Genomic DNA, 26,918 nt, shown 5'->3' on the forward strand with positions numbered 1-26,918 from the left:
CCAGCCCAGAGCCCCACTGTACTCCATCCCTCAGTGCCAGGCCCCAACCTCAGACCCACTCCCCAGACCCAGCCCAGAGGCCCCCTGTACCCTACACTCCACCCCCGAATGCCAGGCCCCGACCTCAGACCCACGCCCCAGATCCAGCCCAGAGCCCCCCTGTACCCTACACTCCACCCCCCAATGCCAGGCCCCGACCTCAGACCCACTCCCCAGATCCAGCCCAGAGCCCCCCTGTACCCTACACTCCACCCCCCAATGCCAGGCCCCGACCTCAGACCCACTCCCCAGATCCAGCCCAGAGCCCCCCTGTACCCTACACTCCACCCCCCAATGCCAGGCCCCGACCTCAGACCCACTCCCCAGATCCAGCCCAGAGCCCCCCTGTACCTCGCACTCCACCCCCACCCCATGCCAGGCCCCTCTCCTCAGTCCCTCCTCCCCGGTCTAAGGCCCCCCGTACCCTGCGCTCCATCCCCCAATGCCAGGCCTCGACCCCAGATCCACTCCCCCCCCCCGGTACCCCGCATGCCCCCCCCCAAGCCGGCCCAGGCTCCCCGCTGCTCCCAGGCCCCGCGCCACCCTAGCAACGGCACAACACTCCGTAGCGATGGGGAAGGCGGGACAGCGGGCCGGGTCTGGATCCTCACCGGCATCCTGAGCGAGTCCCTGCGGGGCGGCTCCGGTCCGCACCCAGCTTCTCCGCCCGAAGGGGAAGGGCGGGCTCAGCGTAACCCCGAACCCGCTACAGTGTAACAATAACAGGGGCGCGAGAGCCGCGGCGCCTGCCGCTCCTGGCCCCACCTCCACGCGCGAGTGACTGGGCGCTCAGCTAACCCCCGCGCCATGCGGAGGACGCTCAACCAATGGGCTTGGGGATGGGGTGGGGCGCCTCTACCCCCCGCGCGGCCATTGGTGCAGGGTTCCAGCCAATGAGGGGAGAGGCAGGGGCTGGGCGAAGCGGCCTCACTGCAGCAGCCGCGCCCGGTGCTTCGGGGGCTTTGGCTCTGCTGAGGTTGGGGGCCGGGCCGGGCTGGGACGGGGCCACACGCAGCCCAGAGTGGAGGCTGGATCCAAAAGCAGCCTCCTGGAGCAGCAACTGTCGTCACCATATTGCATCATTAATAATAATTGGTGCTAATTAACTAATCATTCATGAGTACTGATCTAGGGGTTCTCATCCAGAGAGCTCAGCATGCTCTGCCCAGTTCAGGAGCTGATCCTGCAGTCTGATCTGCTCAGGTGTACGCCATACGCCCACGCAGACTCCAGCAAAGGGGCCGGAATCTGGCATTATCTGGCCAGCTGAGGATTCACTGGTCTATACAGCTAGCTTCTATCTCAGCCTCCTGACCCAGGGACAGGCCTGGTTGGAGCACTGCTACATTCTGGCTATTCTGACCTGACAGGTGGCCTCTTTGTGGGACTTTTACCAGCTAGCCAAGGTCAGAGCAAGTTCCCAAGTTGCTCGAACCAGGGCAGCGGTGGCAGAGCATGAGGGGCACAGAATCAGGGAGCTATAATAACCAATTCTCTGATGGCCTCCTCTCTGCTCCAAGGAGCTGATCTCTGCTACAGCAAAGAACCTGGCCTAGTGACTGTAGATGTTAGTGTTCACCATAGTCGGGTTATTAGTTTATTTGGTAGAAGGCTCTGTTGTAATTATGGCTACACTATGACATGTACGGATGAGAAGCAGTTATTACGCAACACCGTGAAAGGGTCTGGTCCTGCAAGTGCTTTCATGTTTGCTCAGCACAAAATCAAGCCTGGTCTCCTTCCTCACAGAAATACTCTCATTGACTTCAGTGGGGCTTACTCACATGAGTAAGGTGAGCAAACATTGAGACCAATTTTCTCTTAAGGGAGCCATTGTGAAAAATGAGAACACAGTATTTTTATACTGAGGACCAAATCCTGGTTTTAGCATACATCCTGAGTACTGGGGGCTGGGAAGAAACAATTCCCTCATAGGCTGCACAGTAACTGTAAAACAGCAAAACCCTGCTGTGGTTTTACCCCACAGATCCTAATTCCACATAAAGAAATGGATCTGATTCTTCTCCAGTCTCTTCCCATCCTTCCCCCAAAATCCATAAGGAGTTTCCCCCCACATTGCCTGCAAAGCAAGTCTCCTGTGTACTGTCTTGGAGTCCTGTACCACCTGCATAGTAGCTGCACAGGTGTAACTAGAGGGACCACCATTTACAGTTATAGTGGGCAGCCAAGGAGAGGGGAAGAAGTACATATGGGGCAACTCAGCCTCTGATTTTATACATCTACAAAAAACATCAATATCAGAAGAAAGGTGAGGTCTGTAACATTTAGCAACTGTGCACATTTGCCCTCAGGTTATATGAGAAAGTGGAAATATGGCAGGGGTCCAGACTAAGTTTTTATAAGAGGATGGGTTAGACACCTAATACAACTAGCACTTATCCTGTGGCATATGCATGGGAACTTGCACATAATTACAGGAGTGTGTACCATTTCCTCAGACCTATAGGTGCTATCAAAAGTGAGTCAAAAAGGTGAGAATAAGTAAGTAAAACATAATCTCTTCACAGCTATTTTTCATTATGTATATAGTGCCACAATGGTATATAGCACTTGACAGTGTGCAAAGAATCCTAATGGAGACATTTAGCCCTCCCCTCCAAGAGTTTATAACTTAAAAGCAAGAAGAGATTCAAATACAGTAAACAGACAGAATGGTGTGTGGATGTCTCCAGAGAGCAGCTGGGGCTTTGAAAGGGCATGGCATATATTAGCTGGGGGTCTACTCCATATGAAAGTGCTGCATAAAAGAATCCAAAATTAGGCATGGAGGAAAAAGACAAGGGAAGCAGTCAGGGGAGAAGCTTGGGTGGAACAAAAGGAGCCAGAGGGAGGAGAGAAAGGCAAAAGCAGTTATATAGAGCTACGAGAGTGAAGAAGAGACACTTGGATTGTCTCATGAGAAGCCAGGGCAAAGATCCAATTCCTACAATCCTTGAGTAGCAGGTAGGGAAACTGCTCCAAGCAACCGCATTTTGGCTGGAGCTACAGAAGAAATTGCACAGGGGTACACCAGAGAAGGACTCTGAAGGAAGTTGTTGTGGTCAAGGCAGTAGTCAATGCAAGGAAAGGAAAGAGGAAGGGACAGATTCTGGAGATATTCTAAAGGAAGAAAAGGTAGGAACTGTAGCCCAGTCTTGTATTTTTTCCTCTGCCAAAACTTGAACTGACTACAGTGAAAGCAAGATTTGGCCCTATGGTAGCTAATGGACAGATTCAGCCACCCTTACTCATACTGAGTGCAACTTTGAAATCAGCTGGCCTACTTGTGGAATGAGGTACTACCCAATTCAAGTAAAAGTGACACAATTTGGCCCTGAATGTGTGGGAATTAATTTAAAATATTTATTATGATATAGGTCTTAGCTTTTCTTTCTTTTTTGCTGAACATATTTTCCATTCGTATAACACAACATTTTAGTCACTACCACAATAGTTTTCAATCACGGGCCCATGGGGGTTTTAAGACTGTGTCTAAGGAGTACGTGAAAGGTTGTCATAGTGATTTTCAACTTGTGGTCCGCGGACCACTGAGGATTTGCAGACTAAGATTTCCAAAGGGGTCTGCACCTCCATCAGAAAATGTTTAGGGATCCGCAAATGAAAAAAGGTTGAAAACCATTGGTCTACACCGTGAGTTTACTGGAATTTGTTTCGGGAGTGATTTCTAACATATGGCCATCCAAGGCTTGGGCTGCATGTACATTGAGAATGACTCATAGACTTTAAGGTCAGAAGGGACCATCATGATCATCTAGATTGACCTCCTGCACATTGCAGGCCACAGAACTTCACCCACCCACTCCTGAAATAGACCCCTAACCTCTGGCTAAGTTACTGAAGTCTTCAAATCATGGTTTAAAGACAAGTTACAGAGAATTCATCATTTACACTAGTTTAAACCTGCAAATGACCTGTGTCCCATGCAGTAGAGGAAGGAAAAGAAAATCCATGGCCTTTGCCAATCTGACCTGGGGGAAAATTCCTTCCTAACCCCAAATATGGCTATCTGTTAGACCCTGAGCATGTGGGCAAGATCCTCCAGGCAGAGATACCTAAGAAAGAATTCTCTGTAGTAACTCAGAGCCCTCCTCATCTAATGTTCCATCTCCAGCTCTTGGAGATTTTTGCTACTGGCACTCACCAATGAGTTACATGACATTGTCGGCAGTTTCATCAGACCATCCCCTCCATAAACTTATCAAGCTCAGTCTTGGAAACCAGTTAGATTTTTTGCTCCCCCTGCTCCCCTTGGAAGGCTGTTGGTTAGAAACATTCGCCTAATTTCAAATCTAACAAAAAAACAATAGCTAGCTCTTCACCTCCCTTGAACCAATCTGCACCCCCATAATCCTTCCCCTTTCTTAAAAGCCTGGGAAAACAGGCAGCCTTGCAGTGCATTCAGAAGGGTATTTAAATTGATACTATTATATTTTCATAATAAAATGTCATTAACAAAACTTGCTTAATGAAGTTCTTTGTACAACAGCTCAGGTGAACTTAGTGTGGGCCAATTTTTCCCCAATTCCTATTAAATCCATGAGTTGTTTGGCCCAACCAGTCAAATCCTAGTATTTTGAAGTTAATATCAAGACTTCCATTGGCTTCAATGGAAGCAGGTTTTGGCTCTGATTTTGTTAATTCTGTGTGTGTTTGAGAATCGATCTCAGGGTAGTGGCTGAGGCCAAATGTTCCAGGCCAGGTGTCTATGATTATGATCGTATCAAAGAAGTGTTCCAATTTTGAAGGTGTTGCAGCACAATGATACTTGAGCTGTGATATTCTACAAGTGCCTGACACTCTTTATGGGGCCTGATCCAAAGCCCACTGAAGTCAAAAGAAAGCTTCCCTTTGGGTCGGTCTACACTCGCGGCAGTTGTAGAGTATGGACTTTGCATGTCCAGCTAGCATGGGTATAAATAGCAGTGTCGAGAGTGAGGCAGTCCTTAGGTGAGTAGACATGCCAGAACCCATGGGTACAATGTACCCTACACGGCTCTCTAAATGCCCAGCCAGTGCATCCCCCATCTACACTGCTGCTTTTAGCAGTGTAGTATCCCGCTGTCCCTCCACTGCCAGAGCCTTTCCTCGATGCAGTGAAAGACTCTGACAGCAGAGAAAGGTTCTTGCAGGAGGAAGGCACCAGGGAAAGGCTCTGGCAGCTCCCCACTGCCAGAGTCTTTCCAGGCTGCTTCTTCTCTACCAGAGCCTTTCCCTGCAGCGTGTAGCTACACATCACAGTGAGTGTGGACGCTGTGTGTACCCTACACACTGCCACAAGTGTAGACAAGGCCTTTGACTTCAGTGGGAATTGGATCAAGCCCCTGTGTAGGCTCCTCTTCCCTGTAAACTCTTTAAAGTGTCATGTGACTCCCAGATCAGCTGTGAACACAATCTGGTGGCTGCCCTAGGAAAAACAATGACAATTTGAAACAGGTAGAAGGAGGCAGAAAGAAATACATACATATGAGTGGTAGTGAACCAACAGAGGCAGAGTTCTCATGCTCCATCTGTCAAGCTGCCCTAGATAATACAGTTCATATCACAACCTTTACTCAGCTCTTTTGGTGGCTATATATTGAAGTGGATTGTCCTAGTGATTGGAACAGGACCCTGGCTGCAACACTGGATAACTCAAGTTGTGAACAGCTACAACATGGTTTTGTCTTCGTCTGTGGATATATATGGTATAACCAAGTTAAGTAATTACATACCCTAAATAGCCACCAGGTTTAAAACAAAAGACCTACCAACATATAACTCTTATTTGTCAAGAAAGACATCTGCACCTGAATGCAGTTCTGAGATGCAGAGAGAGGCTAGAGCCTGCTATGCTAGTGAATGAAATTGAGACCCAGAAACTATTAACAGAAGTGGAATTGAGGAGTCTGTTTTTATTTTCCAGACTGAGTAAAACACAAAACAAAAAGACCATAAACAGTGAGAATCAAATGCCGTGTTTAAAATGTGTTCCCAGTTTAATATAACAGAAGGTATGGTCAGTAACAGACTAACAGTTATTAAACGTGTAACACATAACATTAAATATAGACACTCACTTAGGTCCCCAATCCGGCAAACACTTGCACATGTGCTTCGTTTTTATTACCCTGAGCATCAGTGGCACGACTCGGATCACTCTCCAGACTGCGCATTTGTTCCTGCAGACGCGTTTGCTTTTTGCTAGTCGTGCCCGCTATGTTTTCCGAAGTGTGGACCCGGGCGTCAGCAGAGGAATCCTTGCCACGGCAACTCTCGAGAGCCCAAACAAAGGCCGGTGAGTGGCCGACGGCCACGCTGGCCTGGATACAGCGGGTGCTGAAAGCCCCCAGGGTACCCAGGGAGGCTGGGACAGTCCGAGAAGCAGAGGCGGCTGCCAGGCTGACACCGGATCCCGCCTCCAGCCGGGCGGGCTTGTTCCCAGGGCCGCAGGGCAGGAGGAGTTGCGTGCGGGCGGGCGGCGAGCTGCCTGCTCCATGCGGAGGCTCACGTAGCCCCCGGGAGGGGGAGCTGTCCTCCTGCTGCTGGGCTGGGCACCCCCAGGACCCGGCAGGGGAGGGCGATCTGTGCGAGCCCAGCTCCCGGCAGGGGAGAGGCGGAGCCTGGCGCGATCAGAGCCAGCCCCAAAGGCTGCGCAGGCTCCGGAGCCTGTCAACAGAGCGGTTCTCCCCGCTAGGTATCCCTGCCAGCGGCTCGTCCTCCGGGGCAGGGCAGGGCTGTCTTCCCCGCGGGCTGGGCGGGGGTCAGCAGCCCCCTTCTAGCATGATCCGGGGAGACCCCTCTGCCTGCACAGGCGGAGCCATTTCCTGGAGCTGAGGCTGCCGCAGCCGGAGCTGGGGCTGGACACAATGGGGGGGGAAGCGGCGGAGTGAAGGGCTGAACCCCACCGTGCAGGCGGCTCCCCAATGCCCTGCCCGCGCGGCCCAGGAGACCCGCAGCGGCCGATCCAGGGAGGTGAGCCCCGGGGAAGGGACGGGCACGGGTGTAGCTCTCGGCGGGACTGCCCCCCACCCCCCGCCGCCGGCCCCACTGGTACCCAGTGCTGGTACCCTGACTCTGATCCCAGCCCCCACCGCGTTCCCCGAGATTCCTGACTTGGGGGGCAGCCGCTCCCCGGCTCCCAGGGCCGGTGATGTGGTTACTTGTGTAGTTAGTTGCCAGCCCATCACATGATCGCCCTCCCTTTTGTTTCCGAAATGAAAACGAAAGAGGGATGGTGGAGTCGCTGCCTGCCTTGCTCCTGCCCTCTGCCCCTCAGCCTGGTTATTTTGTGGGTGCTGAGTGCAGCGTCCAGACAGAAGTTACCCCCCAGCGCGGGCTCAGATTGTGCTCCCAACATAAGGGCCTGGGAACAGAGCGGGAGAGGAAACCCTGGCCCAGATGTGTTCACACTAAGATCCAACAGTCAAATTCCACTCCCCTCCCCTTCCTTCTGGTGCCTTTTCAGCATTAAAAAAAAACTAGAGCGAGGGAGAAACAGACAACTCCAGGGACCCAGGATTTTTTGCCCCCATCAGCTCTACAAGGGAGATAGAGCACAATGAGAAGTCAAGTGACAAAAGGTCCTAAGGGCATCCCTGGCACCAGGTCAAAATCATGGACAGTCCACGGGGTTCGCCCAGTTACAAGGAGACCCCCCTCCACCCTACATCTTAACACCCTGTGACAACCAGCCCCCCTGAGGGGGTTGTCATATAAAGGGGACTTTGGGCCAATGTGTGACGAAGGGGGAAAACGAGCGCACAGGTACAAGATACTCCTACCCTTCCCACGGCCTGATATCCAAGTTAAAATGGGGTGGGGGGTTGTTAATGCTGCTCTAAAGCTATCCCTGCTCTGAGTGTTTTCGGAGGGAGCCGGTGGCACAGTACAGGCAGTGGCTGCTAGCCATGGCAACACAACGTGAGGCCCGCAGCTGGAGACTGATAGGATTATGGAGATCTCTCTCTCCATACCCTGGCTAGGCTCACAAGTGTTTAGAGAGGTGAGAATTTCCTAGGGGGTGCTAATTTCTTCAATCCTCACCCCTCTCACCCACCTTTCCCCCAACCATGTCAATCTCCCACTGCTTCCATCTCCTTTCTGTTTTAAAAAAAAATAGTCAAGCTTACCTTATTGCTGCTGCTTCCAGATCCAAGGTTTAGCCCACTCAGGGAATGGGGTACCCTGTGCGACAGCATGTCCCTGTGATTGGCTCTGCCTCATCAGTGTGACTGGGGATCCAGAGTTATGGCCAGGGATTCCTGACCTATATGGCCTACCCAGGCCCATCCTCATCATCCTGCTGTCAGCCCTGTGCAGAGGATGGTGTGTCTGAAATGTAGGTCTCTTATTCTCATGCGCCATTTGGGTAAATGTTGCCAGCTGCACCTCTTTGTGGAAACAAAGGAGGCAAAGACAAGAGAAGGAAATGAACTGTTGAATCATTTGATCCATTCCCCTGCTGTGGCAGGATTACTCTGTAACATGTCATTTTAAATAATGTGGTGCTTCAGGAAAGGCAGAAGATTGCAAATGGATTTTGATAAGAATCATTTGTAAATGTAAAATGTGAGAGATCCTTTCTGTTAATCACTTGGAGTGCCAAGTTTGCACATACAGTATTTTGGGAAGTATAGTTACTTATATTGCCAATATTCATTTTTCTGTATTAAGAATTGCTTCTGTTTAATTTTAATTGTTATTAATTTTTTTTTAAACCAGGAACAGGGATATGTAAGTGTGTATCAGAAAGTGGCCTGACAGTTCTTGTTTCGAACTCTCCTATGGTTAAATTGGCTTCAGTTCTTGTTTCAAACTCTCCCTTTGGTTAAATGTTACGGCTTTCAGTTCTGATGCTCTTTTACACCCAGTGCTAATTAAAGCCAAAGTCATGTGCATTATTTTTGCCTTTAGCAGGGGAGGGGAAAAACATGTCATGGAGTTTCAGCTTTGGAAATGTAGAGTAGTTTCCAGAAGATTCATGGAGGCTTTGAATACTTAACTGAGCTGCTGAAAATAGTGATAAGAGCTTCTGGGAAGCAAAGATGAGGAAGCCAGGGTCCACAGGTCTTTATAGAGAAAAGAAATCGAGAACTTAAAATTAGTAAAAATCAACCTTGGGCCCAGTTTCACAGGTGAAACACTGTGTCCAGTGCTCATGCTCTTTCCTTTCAGCTACTCATGGGGCACTGAATCTTTAATTTCACCTTGACAATGAAGTTGACATTTCTTAATACCCAAGTCTAACTGTTTTGACTGGTTAGAGGTGGTGATTTTTCTAAAGCAATGCTGTTAGTTTAAAATTTTGTTTTTAAAAATCAAATTTCCTTACCTGTGTTACCAGTAACCGCCAAGATTAAAACAACAAACAGAATTTTTAAAATCTAGTTTATTTTTCAGTAGCTTTCATTTAGCATCTTTGCATTGCTTTCTGCTTGACTAACGGAAACAGACTCACCAGTTTCATTTCAGGTTCATAGAATCATAGAATCATAGAATCATAGAATATAAGGGTTGGAAGGGACCCCAGAAGGTCATCTAGTCCAACCCCCTGCTCGAAGCAGGACCAATTCCCAGTTAAATCATCCCAGCCAGGGCTTTGTCAAGCCTGACCTTAAAAACCTCTAAGGAAGGAGATTCTACCACCTCCCTAGGTAACGCATTCCAGTGTTTCACCACCCTCTTAGTGAAAAAGTTTTTCCTAATATCCAATCTAAACCTCCCCCACTGCAGCTTGAGACCATTACTCCTCGTTCTGTCATCTGATACCATTGAGAACAGTCTAGAGCCATCCTCTTTGAAACCCCCTTTCAGGTAGTTGAAAGCAGCTATCAAATCCCCCCTCATTCTTCTCTTCTGCAGGCTAAACAATCCCAGCTCCCTCAGCCTCTCCTCATAACTCATGTGTTCCAGACCCCTAATCATTTTTGTTGCCCTTCGCTGGACTCTCTCCAATTTATCCACATCCTTCTTGAAGTGTGGGGCCCAAAACTGGACACAGTACTCCAGATGAGGCCTCACCAATGTCGAATAGAGGGGAACGATCACGTCCCTCGATCTGCTCGCTATGCCCCTACTTATGCATCCCAAAATGCCATTGGCCTTCTTGGCAACAAGGGCACACTGCTGACTCATATCCAGCTTCTCGTCCACTGTCACCCCTAGGTCCTTTTCCGCAGAACTGCTGCCTAGCCATTCGGTCCCTAGTCTGTAGCTGTGCATTGGGTTCTTCCGTCCTAAGTGCAGGACCCTGCACTTATCCTTATTGAACCTCATCAGATTTCTTTTGGCCCAATCCTCCAATTTGTCTAGGTCCTTCTGTATCCTATCCCTCCCCTCCAGCGTATCTACCACTCCTCCCAGTTTAGTATCATCTGCAAATTTGCTGAGAGTGCAATCCACACCATCCTCCAGATCATTTATGAAGATATTGAACAAAACCGGCCCCAGGACCAACCCTTGGGGCACTCCACTTGATACCGGCTGCCAACTAGACATGGAGCCATTGATAACTACCCGTTGAGCCCGACAATCTAGCCAGCTTTCTACCCACCTTGTAGTGCATTCATCCAGCCCATACTTCCTTAACTTGCTGACAAGAATACTGTGGGAGACCGTGTCAAAAGCTTTGCTAAAGTCAAGAAACAATACATCCACTGCTTTCCCTTCATCCACAGAACCAGTAATCTCATCATAGAAGGCGATTAGATTAGTCAGGCATGACCTTCCCTTGGTGAATCCATGCTGGCTTGGTGAATCCATCCAGGTTCTCAGTCACTAGCACTAGACTGTAAAGTTTAGATTCCAAACACTGCAATCAAAGTTTTATCTCGTTTTAAGCAAAACTCTTTCCCCTGGAATTATAAAACCCATTGAAAACAATTTTGTTCTTAGGTTTTGTGTGAAAACAAAGCAAAAAAGGATGTTGAACCTGTTTATCTTAAATTAAAACTTTAGGCCTCTGTTTTCCAAAACCTTTAATGTAGCAGTTAATAGTTTTTTTTTTTTAAAGCTAGTTGGGAACCTCATTTCATTTATAGAGTGCGTGAGCTCAGTAGTAGGTAGTCTTCCATCAGAAGGCTACTGCAAGCATTTATGAAGTCTATGAAGAAAAGCCCTTCGGCTGCATAGTTGTTCAGTTATCTGAGGTTCTTTCATCATGGATCTGCTTCTGCTTCCGTGGAAGTTAATGGCAAAATTGTCGTGAACTGGCATGAAAGCAAGATTGGGTCCTACCTCTTAACATCTTTGGCCAATAGACAAGTAGCAGGGACATTCTTTAGCTAGTTCTCAACATTTTAAAGTTGAAGAAGCCACTATGAAAAAAATCCTCATATAGTTTTAAGGAGTTGTGATAATGTTTTATAATGCTTCAGTTTTCCTTGGTTTAGATAGCTGTGCCTGCCTGGGAAACTGGCCCATCCACTCGTTGCCATGAAGTGTACCAGATCTTCTGAGTGTCAGAGACTTCCCTTCCTACTAGAGGATGCCCTAACAAGAGAGGCCAGGAATTGGAAGGTGCCAGTTTTTTGGAATTTCACACTGAAGGTATTTTTTTCTGTTCTCTATGGAAATGCATTAGGATTCCAGAAGGTTTTCTGCAAAATACAGCCCCAATTCTGCTATCCGATCCACATGTCCACATCGCATATGGACTAGATACCAGGATTGGGATCTGTGTCTGTCCAGATTTCAATTTAGTATAACAAGATGCACAATATCGAAAACACAGTTGATCCAAAATAAAATTTAGAGAATATCCTTGCATAAATGAGAACCTGGGAGTGGCAATCAGATGACAGGGGATTGTGTTTATTTGGTGTTAAATAGGTCATATACGTAAGTAGTCCTAAAATCTACAGTGCTTGATCACTTTTTATTCCCCACCCTCCAATTTCACTGAGATGAGAGTAAGAGAGGATGCTCTGTGATCTAATGATTAGGAGTCAGGAAACTAAATTCTGTTCCTGGCTCTGCCATTGGCTCACTCTGTTACATAGGGAAGCCACTTAACTTCGCTCAGTTTTTCTGTTTGTCATATGGGGATAATAATGCTTACCACATTTGTAAAGTGCTTTGAAATCAAAGTGCAAAATTGCCCTTGAAAAGCATTTCAGGCTATGTCCCGTCTCTTCACAATCTAATGGAAGTGCTAGATAAGTGCAAGGTATTAGTATTTATTTTATTAATGAACCGGGCACTATCATCTGAATGGATAATTTGAGATCAATATAATACAAGTTAATGGTGGACATTGTTATCTGAATCATCCCCTAATTTATACTTTGTGCCTATGACACAGCTCTGGTTGCTTTTATATTAACATTTAAATGCATACCATAAATCACTTACAATAATACAATGTCAACAAGACTTATTTTAGTCTGTCCTCTCCTCAGAACATGTCCTCAGAAGAAAAGCCTCTGTAGGTAGATAGGTTTTGCGGCATGTCCTCTATGGTAGCAAACTTGGCTTCTATCCAGTCCAGGGATAGAGCAACTTTGAGAGACAAGGAGCTGCACAAAGAACCTGTAGATGTACAAATCAGCTCAAGCCCTCAAGATGATCTCTACTGTTGGACTAAGAGTATAACTGAGCTGTTGATTAGAGCATTTAAACAGATGGGTTTTTAAATTCTATTCCTCCAAAGTAAGTGTGGTGTTTAACAAACCACCAATTGTGTTTTAACTTTCTTCCTCCATCTCAGGGGACAGATCTCTCTCCATCACATTATGAGAAAGCAGTTCTCTGGATTGCAGAATTGAGCTCCCAGTTCCAATTTTACTCTGAAACGTTTGCCTTGGCTATCAACATTCTTAACCGGTTTTTGGCATCAGTAAAGGTAGAGATTCTCTTTGGAAGCTTTCTTTTATGATTTTATTATTAACCAGGGCTGCCGCGAATATTTAATTAGGATTCAGTTTGTACACAAATCTAGCTGGACTGTAGGTATTTCGGAATCACTCCGATAGTGAACCTCTAGAAAGCACAGAACTCAGATAGCAATCAAGGCCCTGGCATGTGTTAAACTTTAAGTCAGTAGGACATAAGTAGGAGCTTAAGCACATACTTGAGTGCTGTCCTAAATAGGGATTCCACCTGAATTATAGTTCAAATGTAGTTATAAACATGAAGACTTTGTGTTCGTGCAACTACGTTTCACCACTATTTTACACAAACTATGGGCCTGATGGCTCTGCCTTTGGAATCAGTGGCAAAATTTCTCATTGGCTTTGGTGTCAACAGGACAGGACCCTATCTTATGTATTATTACTCAGAGTCATAATCGGCATCAGGCAAAGGTTCAAGTCTAGTATACAGTACCCACCAATTTACAATAAATAAATGGAATCATCACATTCTGACTGGTAGCACTGCAGGTTAGGGCTGACTGTATTGCATGATCTAAGAACGGAATGCCGTGATACCTGCACTCAGGAGGGGATTCCTTCCATTGTAATTTTTCATGTCTTTGCTTTGTTTGAGCATCAAATTATCCTTTACTAATAGGAACTTCAATTTAGGTGAAAGTAGTTTTAATGCAAACTAAAGGTGAAGACTTGGGCCTCTCTGTCTGAATGACCATTGTTTGTTTTCATCTAGAACGTTGTCTTCTGTGCTCAGTGTTTTGCTCTTTCCCCTGCAGGCACAAGTAAAATACCTTCGGTGCATAGCAGTTACCTGCCTCGTCCTTGCAGCAAAAACCAATGAAGAAGATGAGGTCTGTATGTTTTATTTAAATACAGTAAATCAACTTCTGGTCATTCTTGGAAGTCATTCATGTTTCCAGGCTTTTACCAATTTATCCTCTTTGTCCTTTGGTTAGCTAACCTGTAAAGTGGGAACAATAACACTTGTCTTGTCTTGATATTACTTAACCATCATTTGGAAAGTGTAATGAGTCCCTTGAATGAAAGATGTATATTATTAAAGCTCTGTCCTTCACTTGTGCTGCAGTGGTGGGAAATTGGGAGATTAAGGAAGCCAAGACAGGGTAATAGTTCTTCAAAGGAAGGTTAGAAGGTATGTATTTTCCTGAAGGTAGAAGATGTGGCTTGACTTCTATCCAATTAAGTTTGGAGCAGATAACTCAAACATTGGTTGGTTCCCAGTCCATTCATTAAACACTTAAATCAGCAACTGCTTACCTGAAAAGAGATAATCTCTGTGAGATAATTACCCAGTTATAATCATGTGGCTAAAACCTCTTGCAGCATTTTGAAAGCACACCTCAAAAATCATGTAAACCGTTTTGGACTAGTTCCATTTCAAATTTGGAGATTAAAAAAAAAAATTGAAGGCTTGTAATAATAGCTCAAAATTGCCTTTCAAGAGCATAGACTGCATCCTCTCCTCTTCGTTATCTAAATGTGGCCAAAGCTTTTATTTTTCAAACTGTAATGAAAGGAGAAGAGCTCTGGGCTCAAGGCCTTTTTAACGGTCATGAAGTAGAAGAACTCGGTATTGTAAATGCTGGAGTCAGAAGTGTGTTTCTCCTTGAACATGTCAACATCCTTGAAATGCTCTGCAGAGATGCTCATAAGCCTTCACACAATACATACCGTAAGGTTGTGCTTTGCAATATTTTCCCAGTGTACAGGAGAAGTTGAGTCATTGGTCACAGGAAATAAGATAACCACAAATAAAGAAAAAGCACCGAGAAACAGGCTAGCAGGAGGCTTCAGAGAGACCGTCACAACAGCAAAATAATAAGGCTGGGGAAGCAGTGCTCTTGAATCTCGAATTTCATATTAAACAGGGTCACATTCCCTCTTGGTGTTGTCAGGAGGTATTTAGAAATCGGGTAACCTGAATTTAAACAATTCTTGGCTCCTCAAGGCACCCATGTGTTAATCAGATCCCTTTGCATGCACAGACAACAAAAGGTCACGCACAACGTTGTGTAGTAAGGTGGCTTCTTTATTATTATTATTCTTTTCAATTTTCACAGGTAATACCATCAGTGAAGAAGCTTGCAGTGCAGAGTGGTTGTAAATGCTCTCCAGCTGAGATTTTGAGAATGGAAAGAATTATACTAGATAAGCTTCACTGGGATCTTTACACAGCTACACCTATGGATTTCTTAAACATTGTAAGCACTAAGAATTTTGCAAAAGTCTAAACCAGTTTTGTTTCTCGTTTAAGGAAACAGCTCTTTTACCAAATAAGACTAGAAAACACAGATGCACGTGCGCTCACCACCCCCCTCCACAGTGACTTTTAAGCCACACATTCTTAGCTATCTGCAAGTCTTTTGAAGAATGTTACAGTGCAAAATGTCGATTTCTTTTAAACACTGCTAGTCAAAAGCTTTAATTTTTGTTTAAAAATTATTCAACCAGACCCCCATTTTTAAAGGACAACTAAAATGGACTTTAAAAAGATTCCTGTACTGCACAACTGTACTCCATTTTTATTTCTATTTTTTTAAATACACACTGCAAAAATATTTCTAACTATTTCCATTCTATTAATACTGTACATACAAAGCTGTCAGAATTTTTGCTACATTTCACACACAGGTCCTCTCAAACCATCTTTTGCCCCCCACTGAAACTTGACCACAGTTTTGGGCAATTAGACCATACGGATCTGGCACTTAGTCACATTATTTGCTAAACACTTCATAGAAACAATTACACTTTTCTTAAATAAATGATCATGTGTTTATAAGGCAAAAATCATGTGTTATGAACATACCCTGGGCTCTCTTTTTATGGTAATGGATGGATATTTAAACCATATTAAGCTGCTGATTGTTTGAAAACCACCTATCATAGCCAGGTGCTTGGACTATGAATTTACTGAGGAAACAGAAGCATTACAACTGAATTTACTCCTATCTGCTGGCCTGAATACCACTTGTCTTTTGTTGGCAATCAGGATAATGCAGTGACTTCAGAATTTGTTAGAAAACACAGACCTTTTACATTCATTATAAGCTTTAAAACAGTTTGATGGTTGGCAAGTACAACACAAACCAAGTAACACATGGTAACAGGGAAAATATTTCTACACTTCCTGATGTGGATTGAAATTAGTTTGCACTTCTGGTCAATAACATATGAAACGTACAAAGTTCACTGTTGACCTCTGCTTTTTTTATATATATATGTATGTATATATTTATCTTCTCTCCAGTTCCATGCCATGGTGATGTCCAACTGGCCCCATCTACTAAATGGGCTGCCTCAGATGAATCCTTCCCGCCATGTTGCGTTCTTGACCAAACAGCTACAGCACTGTATGGCATGCCACCAACTATTGCAGTTTAAGGGCTCCACATTGGCTTTGGTGATCATCACCTTAGAGTTGGAGAGGCTGACTCCTGACTGGTTTCCTGTTATTACTGATCTGCTAAAAAAAGCACAGGTAGGAGTCAAAATGGCCTCAAACCACAAATTTGAGGCCAGCGCACAGATAAATGAATAAAGCTTGCGGCGTATTTACAACCAACATTGCACGTTTTTAATGTACTTCTCAGGAGTGCATGTATATGTCAGGGTCTGTTCTCCCTTTGATACCAACCCCCTTAGTGTTAATAGGAGTTAGGTACTCCTGGAGGAAAGAGTGCACTGCATTTCGTTACAGGGGTCTTTTATTGTGAAAGGTGGGTCAATCACATTAGACCCAGTTTTCGAGACATTTCAGTGCTCATTTGCTCTCAAAGAGGAGGAGGTTCTTCATTGTTCTCAATGGGAACTGCTGGGTGCTGAGCAGGATTGAAAATCTGCTCGTTTATATGATTTAGGAATGCCAGGATCTTTCAGTGCATTTACTTCAGCTAAAAACAGTCTGTTGAACATATGGATAGATGAAGGCCACACCCTACCTCCTGGGCATTTCTGTTTGTCTTGAAATGGAGACATTTTCTCTTATTTACAGAACACATGTGCTCATTAAGAACATGTGCAGTGAGTATGGAGGTAGTCTGGGAGTCAAAAAACCTAGAATCTGTTCTTAACTTTCCCATTTGCTCATCATGTGACCTTGGGCTCGTCAGTGACTGAACCCCCTACATCCTAGTTTCCTCGTCAGTAACATTGGGATAATGATTTTCACCCACCTTTTGTAAAATTCTGGAGATCTACTGATGAGAAGCTCTATAAATGCTAAGCTATTATTATAAGCCTTGAATACTGGAAAATTTGATATTGGTTTTTTCCTTTCACTGAGCTTACTTAGAATTGCACGTCAATTAAAGCTTTCACCAGAGGACAGAATAATTTAACAAACTGGAGAAAAATGGTTCTGTATCTTTCATTGCAGGTTAGTAGCGTCAAATTCATCCATTGTAAAGAGCTTGTGGATCAGCAGCTAATGCATTTACAACCATCCAATGCTGTTTATATCTTTAATCCTGCCAACCAAGCCATCCAAGCCCATCCAGAGGAAAAGTTACCCTACTGTTATTCTGAATGGAAGAATTCAAGTCAAATTAGTTCAAGGGTCACTGTGAGTCAGCCAGTTCCAGCAACTTTCACACCTACTTCCGTCAAAATTCATGAAGACAGCATGGAGACAGATGAGTTCTATGATGGATTCAGGCACCTATACAACGAGGATGGTGTCCCAGAAGGTGGAAGGGTCAGCATCGCTGGCGCATGCAATAATCTGAGGCAAGGAGAAAGTAGTTCCCCTTGTCCTCCATTACAGCCACCTGAAATTAACTAGGGGAGGCCATAATTGTGTAGGAACTAGCAAATGCGGTTGCCAATAGGTCAGATGAATGGAATGCTAGATGCTGTCAAATGAAAGCATTCCTTGTTTTGGATAGAGCAATGCCAAAAACATTAACTTGCCGCCTTTTAAGTGTGTCCTAAAACAATGTTTGCTACTTCCCCACCATTTTTGTATGATCTGAGCATAAAGCTGGGTTAAAACCTCACCAGCTATGGATAGCTGAAGTCATACAACTCAGGGATCTAAATTCAGCAGATGGGGCTTCACACTGCACTTGGAGGAACTGATGGACCTACATTCCTTGGGCAGCTATTATTTAGGCTCTCTCCCAGCATGCATTGTGACTTCAGCCCTTCCGGACTATAACATTGTTCTCTTCTACCAGCTGTTTCCATAATTTGAACAGCTGTAGGTGAGTTGCCTTGTGGGGAAGGGAGCTCCCATTGCATGGACGATTAGGTCTATTGAAATATTCCTAGGTGGGACCAAACTTCTGATTTAACAGTGAACAAAAATGTGTCATGAGAACAGACTAAGCCACAGTGTAGGAAATTCCAGTTTTACTTAAGGGCTGATCTTGAACTCAAAAGATGCTCTGAGTGCTCTGGCACCTTTCAGAATCAAGCTTTTAGGACTGATCCATTGCAACCAATGGAAAGACTCCAGTGGGCTTTGCATCAGACCTTCACAGATTATGTGGTGCAATTGAATTTTGTTCATATTGTAGCATGCGAACTGTCTCTCTCTCTCTTTTTTAAAAAAAAAACAAACACCTTTTCTTTTACAATTTATATATTTTTAAAAACATTTGGTTCTTTGCCTTAACTACTAATTTCCACAGTGAGGCAGTTAAACTGACTTCTGTAGTTTGTAACAGTTTTAAAGCAGCCTGGCAAATGTTTTAAAGTATGAGTCCTGAAAGAGTGATTGTTACTCTTTTATTTAAAACGGGGGCCAGCACTTTTAAGTTAATTTTTTGTTTGTATACTAATTTGAAAGTGTAATCAGAACAATACTGTAGGGAAAACAGATTAGGCCTTGATCCTGCAAGTTGTGGCCCAGTATGAAAGCTAGTTACGTGCCTTTGTATGAGTGCAGGTAAGGGGCTTCAGGCATAACTCATCAGAGTGAGGGCCCCGGCCCATTCACTCTCAGTTGCGCATGGGTGAACATGGGGTGGGGCTAAGCAGAGACCTGAATGTAAGTGTCGTCCTAATACTACTAGAGGGTTTACCCAAGCCTCACTCTAGCTATGCAGCAGCATTCTCCTTAATGAAGGATGAGGTTTCCTGGCAATCCTTGTCCTGCTCATCTCTTTTTACCTTGTGCTTATGTGAAGCATCTCCCACAGCTACGCTGTGCGGGCTCAAAACTGTTAGTGGCTGAATTAACAGATTTAGTTTTAGAAATGTTCTGGTAAAATGTTGACAGCGTAAGCACCGTGGTACGGTCAGCTTTGTGTGTGTGTGTGTGCACATGCGCGGGTGTGTAAGCCAAATTTCTTTTAAACTGCAAAAATATGTGCTAAATGTACCAAACAGTTGTTATCGCAGGGTGATGAATTAATGCAAGCGAGAGATGTGTGTATGAGTGCATTTGGACAACCACTGGAACACAGGATGGAGTCATACAGCAAGGCAGGGCTATCACAAACTGTGAACGTTGCGCTTTATACTAGTTTAAACCACAGCTCTCCTTACAGGTTGAACAGGGTGGTTTGCCAGTCTGTCTCTTTGCAAGGATGTAGTAAATAAGTTTTCAAATTGGAATTAAAAAAGGATGCACTGTACCAGAAGAGAAAACTGTTTACAAGCCTTTCCACGCATCTCGAGGGCTAGTTTCTGGAGGGACTTGGAATGTTATTTATTAATCCTGCCGAAGTCGCATAAGGAACGTTTTCATTTTGTGGTAGGACCCCCCGAAAAAAAGCCAAGAAGAAGAAGAAAAAAAAAGCAACGCCTTCCTTTTCTATCACAAACTGTGACTTGACTGCCTGACTTTTAAAGAGGCAAGTTATCTTTTGTAGTTTTCATTAAATAAACTGTAATCTAAATTCTGGCTTTCTGAGTGTGTTCCTTAAGGTTAAGAATGTAATAAAATTGGAATAGGGCCACAATCTGCCCTGATGCCACTCCATGCAATCCCTTGAAGGTAACAGGGTTGAGGGGGTGTTTGTCAAGGGACAATTTGGTCCCAGGGCTGTTTCATTTTGTATGCTGTTTCTTATGCACCCTCAGTAGCATAGCTGTAACTGACCTAAAACACTCAGACACATTGCACATCTTCCTTCCTGTCTAGCTTTGAGCTTGTGGGTAGTTTCCTGCCCCTCAGCTGGACAATTCATCCTACACTATTTAACAAAGCCAAATTTTAACCTTTCTGTATTCTGGTCCACGGCACTTATCCCACTTTGTATACAGTTTCTTCATTCTAAAAGGCACACTCACACTGAAAAGCCTATTCAGAGATGTCACCATTTCCCAAATCAGGAACATGACTTGACACTAAAAGTGAACAGCAAAATCTACAGCGTGCCCATTGCAACAAAGGTATTCTGGCAGCTCTGTACCTTTGGGAGCATGCATCACCTCCCAAACACGTATTCTAATGTTACAGCTGTATCATAAATGTACTCGTTAGACTTCTGCACTTCCTCAACAGACAAACAAAATGTCACTAGCCATGGCTATGTTATCTACATAAAGATCATCCATTAGAACTTATAAGACTCTATGGTATATCGCTCAGACATACTTGCTGTTCTTTTAAGGACAGAAGAGCTACTGCAATGGTCTGACCCGAGCTATAAGGAAGACAGTATTATCTTGGGTGTATGCGGTGCATGTAAATTTCCACACCTGTAAGGGAATACCGCCTGGGCTTGTTAGCACCTCTTCCCTTATTGACTGAGCAACTAATCAGCATGGGAAGGCTGTGTATACTGTTTAGTCAAGCGTCCTAAGGATCAGTAATACCAGAATTTAGAATCATGTTGCCAAGTTCGATTTCATGGATCAGTATTTTCCTTTTGCCACCCCCCTTCCCCTCTTTTTTTTGGTACAAGTCCACATCAATCACAGATTACACTCATTCCAAGCAAGATTTGCACTGGTCTCTCTTCACAGTATTATAAAGGACATCAGTGTATTCCGTTAATTAGCCAAATCATTGTGGCAATAGCAGCTATGGCTAAACTGTTGTGTATCATTATCATATTAAATAACCACTTTATTATAGAGGTTATACCTGCCATTGCTCCTGGGCAGAATTGTACCGATTCAGCCAGCTTTGCACTGGCTTGTGAAGGTCTGGTGTGGTTAGAGCTGATTTTGGCAGGACCACTATTTGCCAGAGGCTTGGCATGTACATATTTATACCTAGGAGTAAATGTATATTCAGTGGTGCTTACTCAAGACTATCAAAGCTTCTGCTAACCAAAAACAGCCAGTAACGTATGTTTCTAGCAGAGAAGCAGCTTGGGCTTTAAGACTGAGCATAGGACAGACAATCAGGAATGCCTCCTGTCTAATCCTGGCTCTGCTACTGACTGACCATGTGATCTTGGGAAAGTTACTGAACTTTTGTGTCTGTTTCCTTATTATATTTGGGATAAAATACTGATTTCTCTGTCTCATGGAGCACTGTGAGAGTCATAATTAATGACACTCATTTGTGGAGGGAGTGGGTTGTTCTTTAGTGGAATGTTCTCCTATGCCAACGTGTCACACCAGGAAAGATCTGGATGCAAAATATTATTGCAACATACCGTATGAGAGCGTCTGGTTTTCTTCTCTCCTACACCACTGCAGCTCTATTGACTTCAGCAGAGTTACTCCTGATTTACACTGGTATAACTGAGAGCAGAACTTGGCTTCAGGGGTATTATCTCTATATTTTAATACAAGGTGAAGTTTTAGTGGTGGAAAAAACTCTTTCTGAGCCCTTAGGCGTGTTATTACCACCTATTTCTGTAATTAGGGAAACAGGGAGAATTTGTGGAGTGGGGAGGGTGAGTTGTACCATGGTTGATTCTGGATCCCCTTGCTGATGGTCTGTATGGATGGCCTAGCCTGGGTTTCCACATCAACAGTCCTTGTAAAGAAATGCCACCGGCTAATTATAGAATATTCCCAAAGAGCAACGTAGCTCAGCAAGACAGAGCACCTTGTCTGGTAAGGTGAAAAGGCTTGGGTCCGCTCTCACCCTGAATGGAGTTTTTCAGTCGTGTGGACACACCCTCTTCTTTTGAATGGTGTATTTAGCAAGCAATTTTTCCTGGTGTGAAACAACATTTAATGACACACTAAGGGCGTGTCTACACTACACAGCTTTTAGAGACAAGGTTTTTTTAATACTAAAATATTCAAATATGCACACCTCCACACCAGTCAAAAACAAATAACAGTCCAAAGTGCATCTGGACAGTTCTAAGTGAGCTCCACAGTGACGGATATGGGCAGGACCTATGCCAAGGCAGCCCGGTGGTTAACTAAAATCCTGGATAATCAACATCAACTATCAAAGATGGGATCTTTTTTGCCTCTTGCCTCACCCTGGTCAGACCTCCCGCACACCGAAACACAAAGTAACAAGTACCTTTTACACAGACGTGCCATAACATAGGAAATCATCTACTATAAGTAATTTGTGGGACTGGTTAGCCTGTAAGCAGTTTCCTGATAAATCCTTCAGATACTGTTGTCTTCCAAGCAGTTTGAGATTCTGAATCAGAATCAAAACATGAACGTGAACTGAACATAGAAGCACATGCATACAGAGTGAAATAGTTTCCCATCAATGTGGTCACGTTTCTCCTTCATTAAATGTGTGCCACAGAGATTGGCTATATACCACAGTTAATAAAGCATATTACAAACAATCAGATCTAAATGTAGCATCAGGGCATTTCAAATAATATTCCAACCTTTGATCACTACTTGCTGCATACATCGTGCAGTTAATCTAAAAGAGAAGGTAATTTACAATTACACGTATTAGGAAACTCCTGTGGTCAGACAAAGAAGAGATCCAGAAGCAGAGCAATGAAGAAGGATTTGAGATTCAAAATCCATTTGCCCTTACACAGGTTTCTGAAAGAAACAGAGGTGCTGAAACTTGAAGCAAAAGTACATGGCTGCAATGGGCTAATATTTTCCCCCTTTAATAACAGTAACATAAGAACAGTCATAACATTTAGTCCCATATCCTGTTTACAACTGACCAATACCAATGCTTCAAGAGAAGGTGAAAAACCTCAAAATAGAAAATTATGCAGCAATGTGCCTGTGGAAAAAGTTAGTGGTTGGCTTATGTTTTGAAGCATGGGAGGTTGATATTTTACTTACAAATTTTACCCTCCTTAGCGTAACTGACAATATCATATCAATGCCTAATCCTTGTTTGAATCCTACTATGCTCTTTTGTCTTAATAGCCTACAACAGCACGTTCCACACATTAATTATACTTTATATAAAATGTTTCCTTCTACGTCAGTTTAATCTGCTACCTCGGGGAGTTTGCTTTGGTCATTGCTGGGGATCGCAGGGTATGTGCCTGTGACTTTCAGTAAATGTATCTCTGTATTGAGTGTATGTAAAAGGCACCCCAATGCTCTGGTGATGGGAGCGTTCATGACAATGAGAACTCTGAGCCCTCTCTGGAGCAGGCAGTACACATGCACTATCCCTGTCTCAAGATGCACACAGTCGTTTGCTCATTAATCCAAATTCTGGACCCATTCTGTTCAATGGGCACTTCGCCACAGACTCCAAGATCTGGCACATTGTGGAGATCACAGAAAGCTACGTTTCTTTCCATTCTGTGGCCCAGCTCACTGGCTCCACTTGGCTCTTTGCACCATTCAAGCGCTACAAAGGGAGTGGAAACCTTCCTCGAGACACCTGCCAGGGACTGCCCTCAGATGAAGGGAGCCCCCAGCAGGCACAGGGCCAGCATAGCTAGCTCCTGCCCCTGCCCACTCACAGCCCTATTGCAGGGCATGTGTTGGGGCAGGGAAAGTGGCCAGAACAGGATGTGCTCTGGCTATCTCCATCTGGTGTATAGCTAGGAAAGTTGAGAGCAGCACCAATGTTGCTGTAAACCTGCACCCCAGAGAGAGAAAAACAGGGAGCTGTAACCAGCTCCCCAGTAGCCCCACTCTGTTTCTATCAGGTTTTTATTCTTATCTATTTTAAAGGAGACAAACAGGGTAAAGCGAACTAGATTTATGCCTAAGGTTATGAATTGGGACACATGGCTTCATTTTTTCACTGAACATATTTAGGTTTACTATAAAGTACACTTTTAAAGTATATATTCATTTCACAATTCATCTTTTTATTAAACCTACCTTTGGTGCAATGAAGATTATTCCTGTAACTAGTTTATGCAAGTGTTTAAACAAAAATGAAAAATGGGCTTCTGTATATTTCTATACTTTTGGTTTGGTGCAGAGAAAGTGCAGCCTTTTACCAGTATTTGCTTTTAGGGGAAGTGGCCCTCTGGCATAAACATATCACCTACAACCATGAACTCTACATTTTTCAGATTTCTAGCTTTAGGCCCTAGTGCATAAAACTTAACCCTGTCATGAACTAATTACATTTAGTTGTCCTTTAAAATGGTTCCACTATCACTCAACGCATCAACAGATTATTTGCAGATAGAGAAGGATTCTGGAATTGCAATCCAATATTACCTGGAACTGAAGAATCAGGTGCAAACACAGAAATTGGGGACAACAGAAGTTTTAGGAGAGGATTTTTAAACATGAGGCATATGTGTTATCATTGGGAAAATTGAACAAATAAAGGGATTCTTTTGGCTATAAAAGTTTTCACTGATAATCTACATTTAAAAAACTATACAAAATAGTTATTGCTAAGAAATATTAGAATCCATCTGATGTGTTAAGGACATTAGAAACTTCTCTAATTACAATCCAAAAATCAAATTAAGAGGAACAAATCAAACTCCCATTACTGTACAATGGCAGCTTAAGCAGCAAGCTGAAAATCTGATTCATGCTAACACACCAAGACGGTTCCTCTGCTACTTGGAAACTTTAACAGTGTAAATGCTTATGACTACTTTGTATGGGTTCTTAACGCCAGAGATGATTAGTATCTTGGTTTTAGTGCTTGTCATGCATTAGCCGTAATTAGCAATTTATCTTTTAGTGAGTATCTTAGATTTCATTTATCAAGAAACCTGTTTCAAAAGAACTTGTCCAAATCAAAAGATACAGTATGTCTTAGTTCTTGGTATATACTCTCTTCTGTGCAATATACTGCAAGCATAAAGGTGAAAGCACCAGTTAATTTCTTCTGCATGAGATGTTTTGGCCTTAATAAATCTTCTAATTAACATGTCTTCCTGATGTTATGGAGCAGGCACTGGGAAGACTAAAAAAGCTACAGAAAGAACAAGAGAGAGTCAATATTTAAGTTGCAGGTAAATTGCATCAAGTGTAGAGAGCACAAAAGGTCAAAGTAGCACAAAACCTAAGGTTGCACATAGGCTGGTAACATGCAGCGCTAGGCATGCACGAGGCACCCCTGACTTGAACGGGGACATATTTGCGGAAGATTTCATGTTGGAACTGGGATTTTTAAATCAACTGGTAATGCTGGAGAAATCATCCAAAATAAAGATATTCCACAGAGACAGAAGGAAAGTGGAGCCCGTCTCCCTTGTATCAAGTTTAGCCATAACTGAGGACCTCTGGAGATTAGCTAGTTCAATGAAAAAACAATTTTCTAAGATTAAGTACCAAGAGGCCAAACCAGTCTGTGCCTTAGAGACTTTATACACTTAACCACTACACACTCCTCCCTCTTAAATACCACAGAAGTGGGAGGCAAGAAACCTGGGGTTTGCTGCAGAGCCACATATAGGTTTGCTGTGTGACCTAGGTACCAGTTGTTTGATCTCTTGTTTTCTATCTTTCCCAGTCTATAAACTGCAGATAATACCTACCTCATCTGGGTGTAGTGAGGCTTAACATTCACCATTGTCTGTAAAAAAAAGCTTTGAGATCCTTGGAAGGTGGTACAGAAATGCAAAATATTATTATAAAGGTTACTTCTGTGGGAGAGAGAAGCTACCCTGAGAAATATTTTACCTGGTCACAAAGTGTTCACCATTAATTACTACCAATGCAGCTACTATGTACCCTCTTCCGTCACTCCCTTTACACATAGACCTTATAGGCCAAAGTTTCTTAATTTCCAGTTCAGGATGTGGTTAAGTCACATTTGCTGCAACTTCCATCTGCTTGGGATTCCGTGGGAAGTGTACTCATCTAATTCTAATAACTCCAACACTTAACAATTCCTAACTCTCTGATCCAGGCTGGGCTCCCAGGCTGGATGGCAATAGTACCATCAAGGCCATCAAAGGTTGGTCAATGGTCATCAGAACACAGCACATGCCTTCCTTCTTTCACCCATATCCATTCAAATCCCCAAAACACCAGCTATTATGGAACACTTTTTATTTTTAAAGCTCTGGGTTTCAGGACAGCTTTGGCCAAAAACACAACCAGAGCTAGTGTCACATGTTAAGGTCAAAGTCTGCCTGAGGCTGGAATTAAGGTTGTTACTTCTTAAGCGCAACCGTAATTTCTGAGTCCAGTAGCTTAGGACAAACAGATCGAGACACTAATTCCTCAAGTTATACTTGATTTAAGAGTTAGCAGGGCCCCATGGAAGATACATTCAGAAGAGGACTCCAGTTAGATTTTTAATTAGCAAGTCTCTCCAAAATAATTTTGTGTATTTGTTTCCTAGGTTTGCTGAGTAAACTAAGGGCACGTTGTGCCCCTGCATAAATGAATGTTGCTTCCATTAACACTGAAAGGAAGTGTCAGTAGAAGACCAGATTCCTCACCTTTTCATGGAGATCCTATAGTGACAGTTTGGCCAGCTTTACATCAGAGAAACATCTGATAGATCTATTCTTAGAGAATTACACAGTGGAAGACTGTTTATAAGCATCTTGAAAAAGCAGCATTTGCCCAATAGGAGAGAAACATAAGTTGGTACTTAAGAATTTTCCCCAAGATAGAAAAGCATCTCTTTTTGTACACCATATGATACATTTACTAGTTAGCTATTTTTATTTCATCGAGAGCCCAATTCAAAGCCATAACAGAAAACAAATACTGTATCTGGATAAGCGTGCAATCATTACACTA

The 26,918-nt window shown here is 43.9% G+C and overlaps 3 protein-coding genes across 14 annotated transcripts in view; 1 reads left to right on the forward strand and 2 right to left on the reverse strand.

Moving 5' to 3' along the window:
* The window catches only part of KIF3A (kinesin family member 3A), a 52,452-nt gene extending 51,643 nt beyond the window's left edge, over positions 1-809 (reverse strand). For 5 of the 7 annotated variants that reach the window (XM_048862489.2, XM_048862491.2, XM_048862492.2 and 2 more), the window contains exon 1: positions 651-809. In XM_048862489.2, the coding sequence (XP_048718446.1) occupies positions 651-656 (6 nt within the window). In that variant the 5' untranslated portion in view covers positions 657-809. The remainder of the gene's footprint in view (positions 1-650) is intronic. The other 2 variants (XM_048862496.2, XM_048862495.2) reach the window with 1 other exon arrangement.
* A 5,836-nt stretch (positions 810-6,645) lies between these two features.
* CCNI2 (cyclin I family member 2) lies at positions 6,646-15,160 on the forward strand. Its single transcript, XM_048862506.2, has 5 exons — positions 6,646-7,011; positions 11,430-11,586; positions 12,746-12,880; positions 13,685-13,759; positions 14,990-15,160. Exons 2-5 carry the CDS (start codon positions 11,473-11,475, stop codon positions 15,158-15,160), a joined length of 495 nt encoding a protein of 164 aa, XP_048718463.1. The 5' UTR covers positions 6,646-7,011; positions 11,430-11,472.
* SEPTIN8 (septin 8) overlaps positions 13,756-26,918 on the reverse strand; it is a 77,715-nt gene continuing 64,552 nt past the window's right edge. For 3 of the 6 annotated variants that reach the window (XM_048862505.2, XM_048862498.2, XM_048862501.2), the window contains one exon: positions 14,938-16,395. In XM_048862505.2, coding sequence (XP_048718462.1) covers positions 16,230-16,395 — 166 coding nt within the window. In that variant the 3' untranslated portion in view covers positions 14,938-16,229. Of the gene's footprint in view, positions 14,187-14,937; positions 16,396-22,866; positions 25,135-26,918 lie in introns of those variants that run through there. The other 3 variants (XM_048862504.2, XM_048862499.2, XM_048862502.2) reach the window with 3 other exon arrangements.

The sequence above is a fragment of the Caretta caretta genome, chromosome 8, assembly GCF_965140235.1.
Source record: "Caretta caretta isolate rCarCar2 chromosome 8, rCarCar1.hap1, whole genome shotgun sequence".
Taxonomy (NCBI): domain Eukaryota; kingdom Metazoa; phylum Chordata; order Testudines; family Cheloniidae; genus Caretta; species Caretta caretta.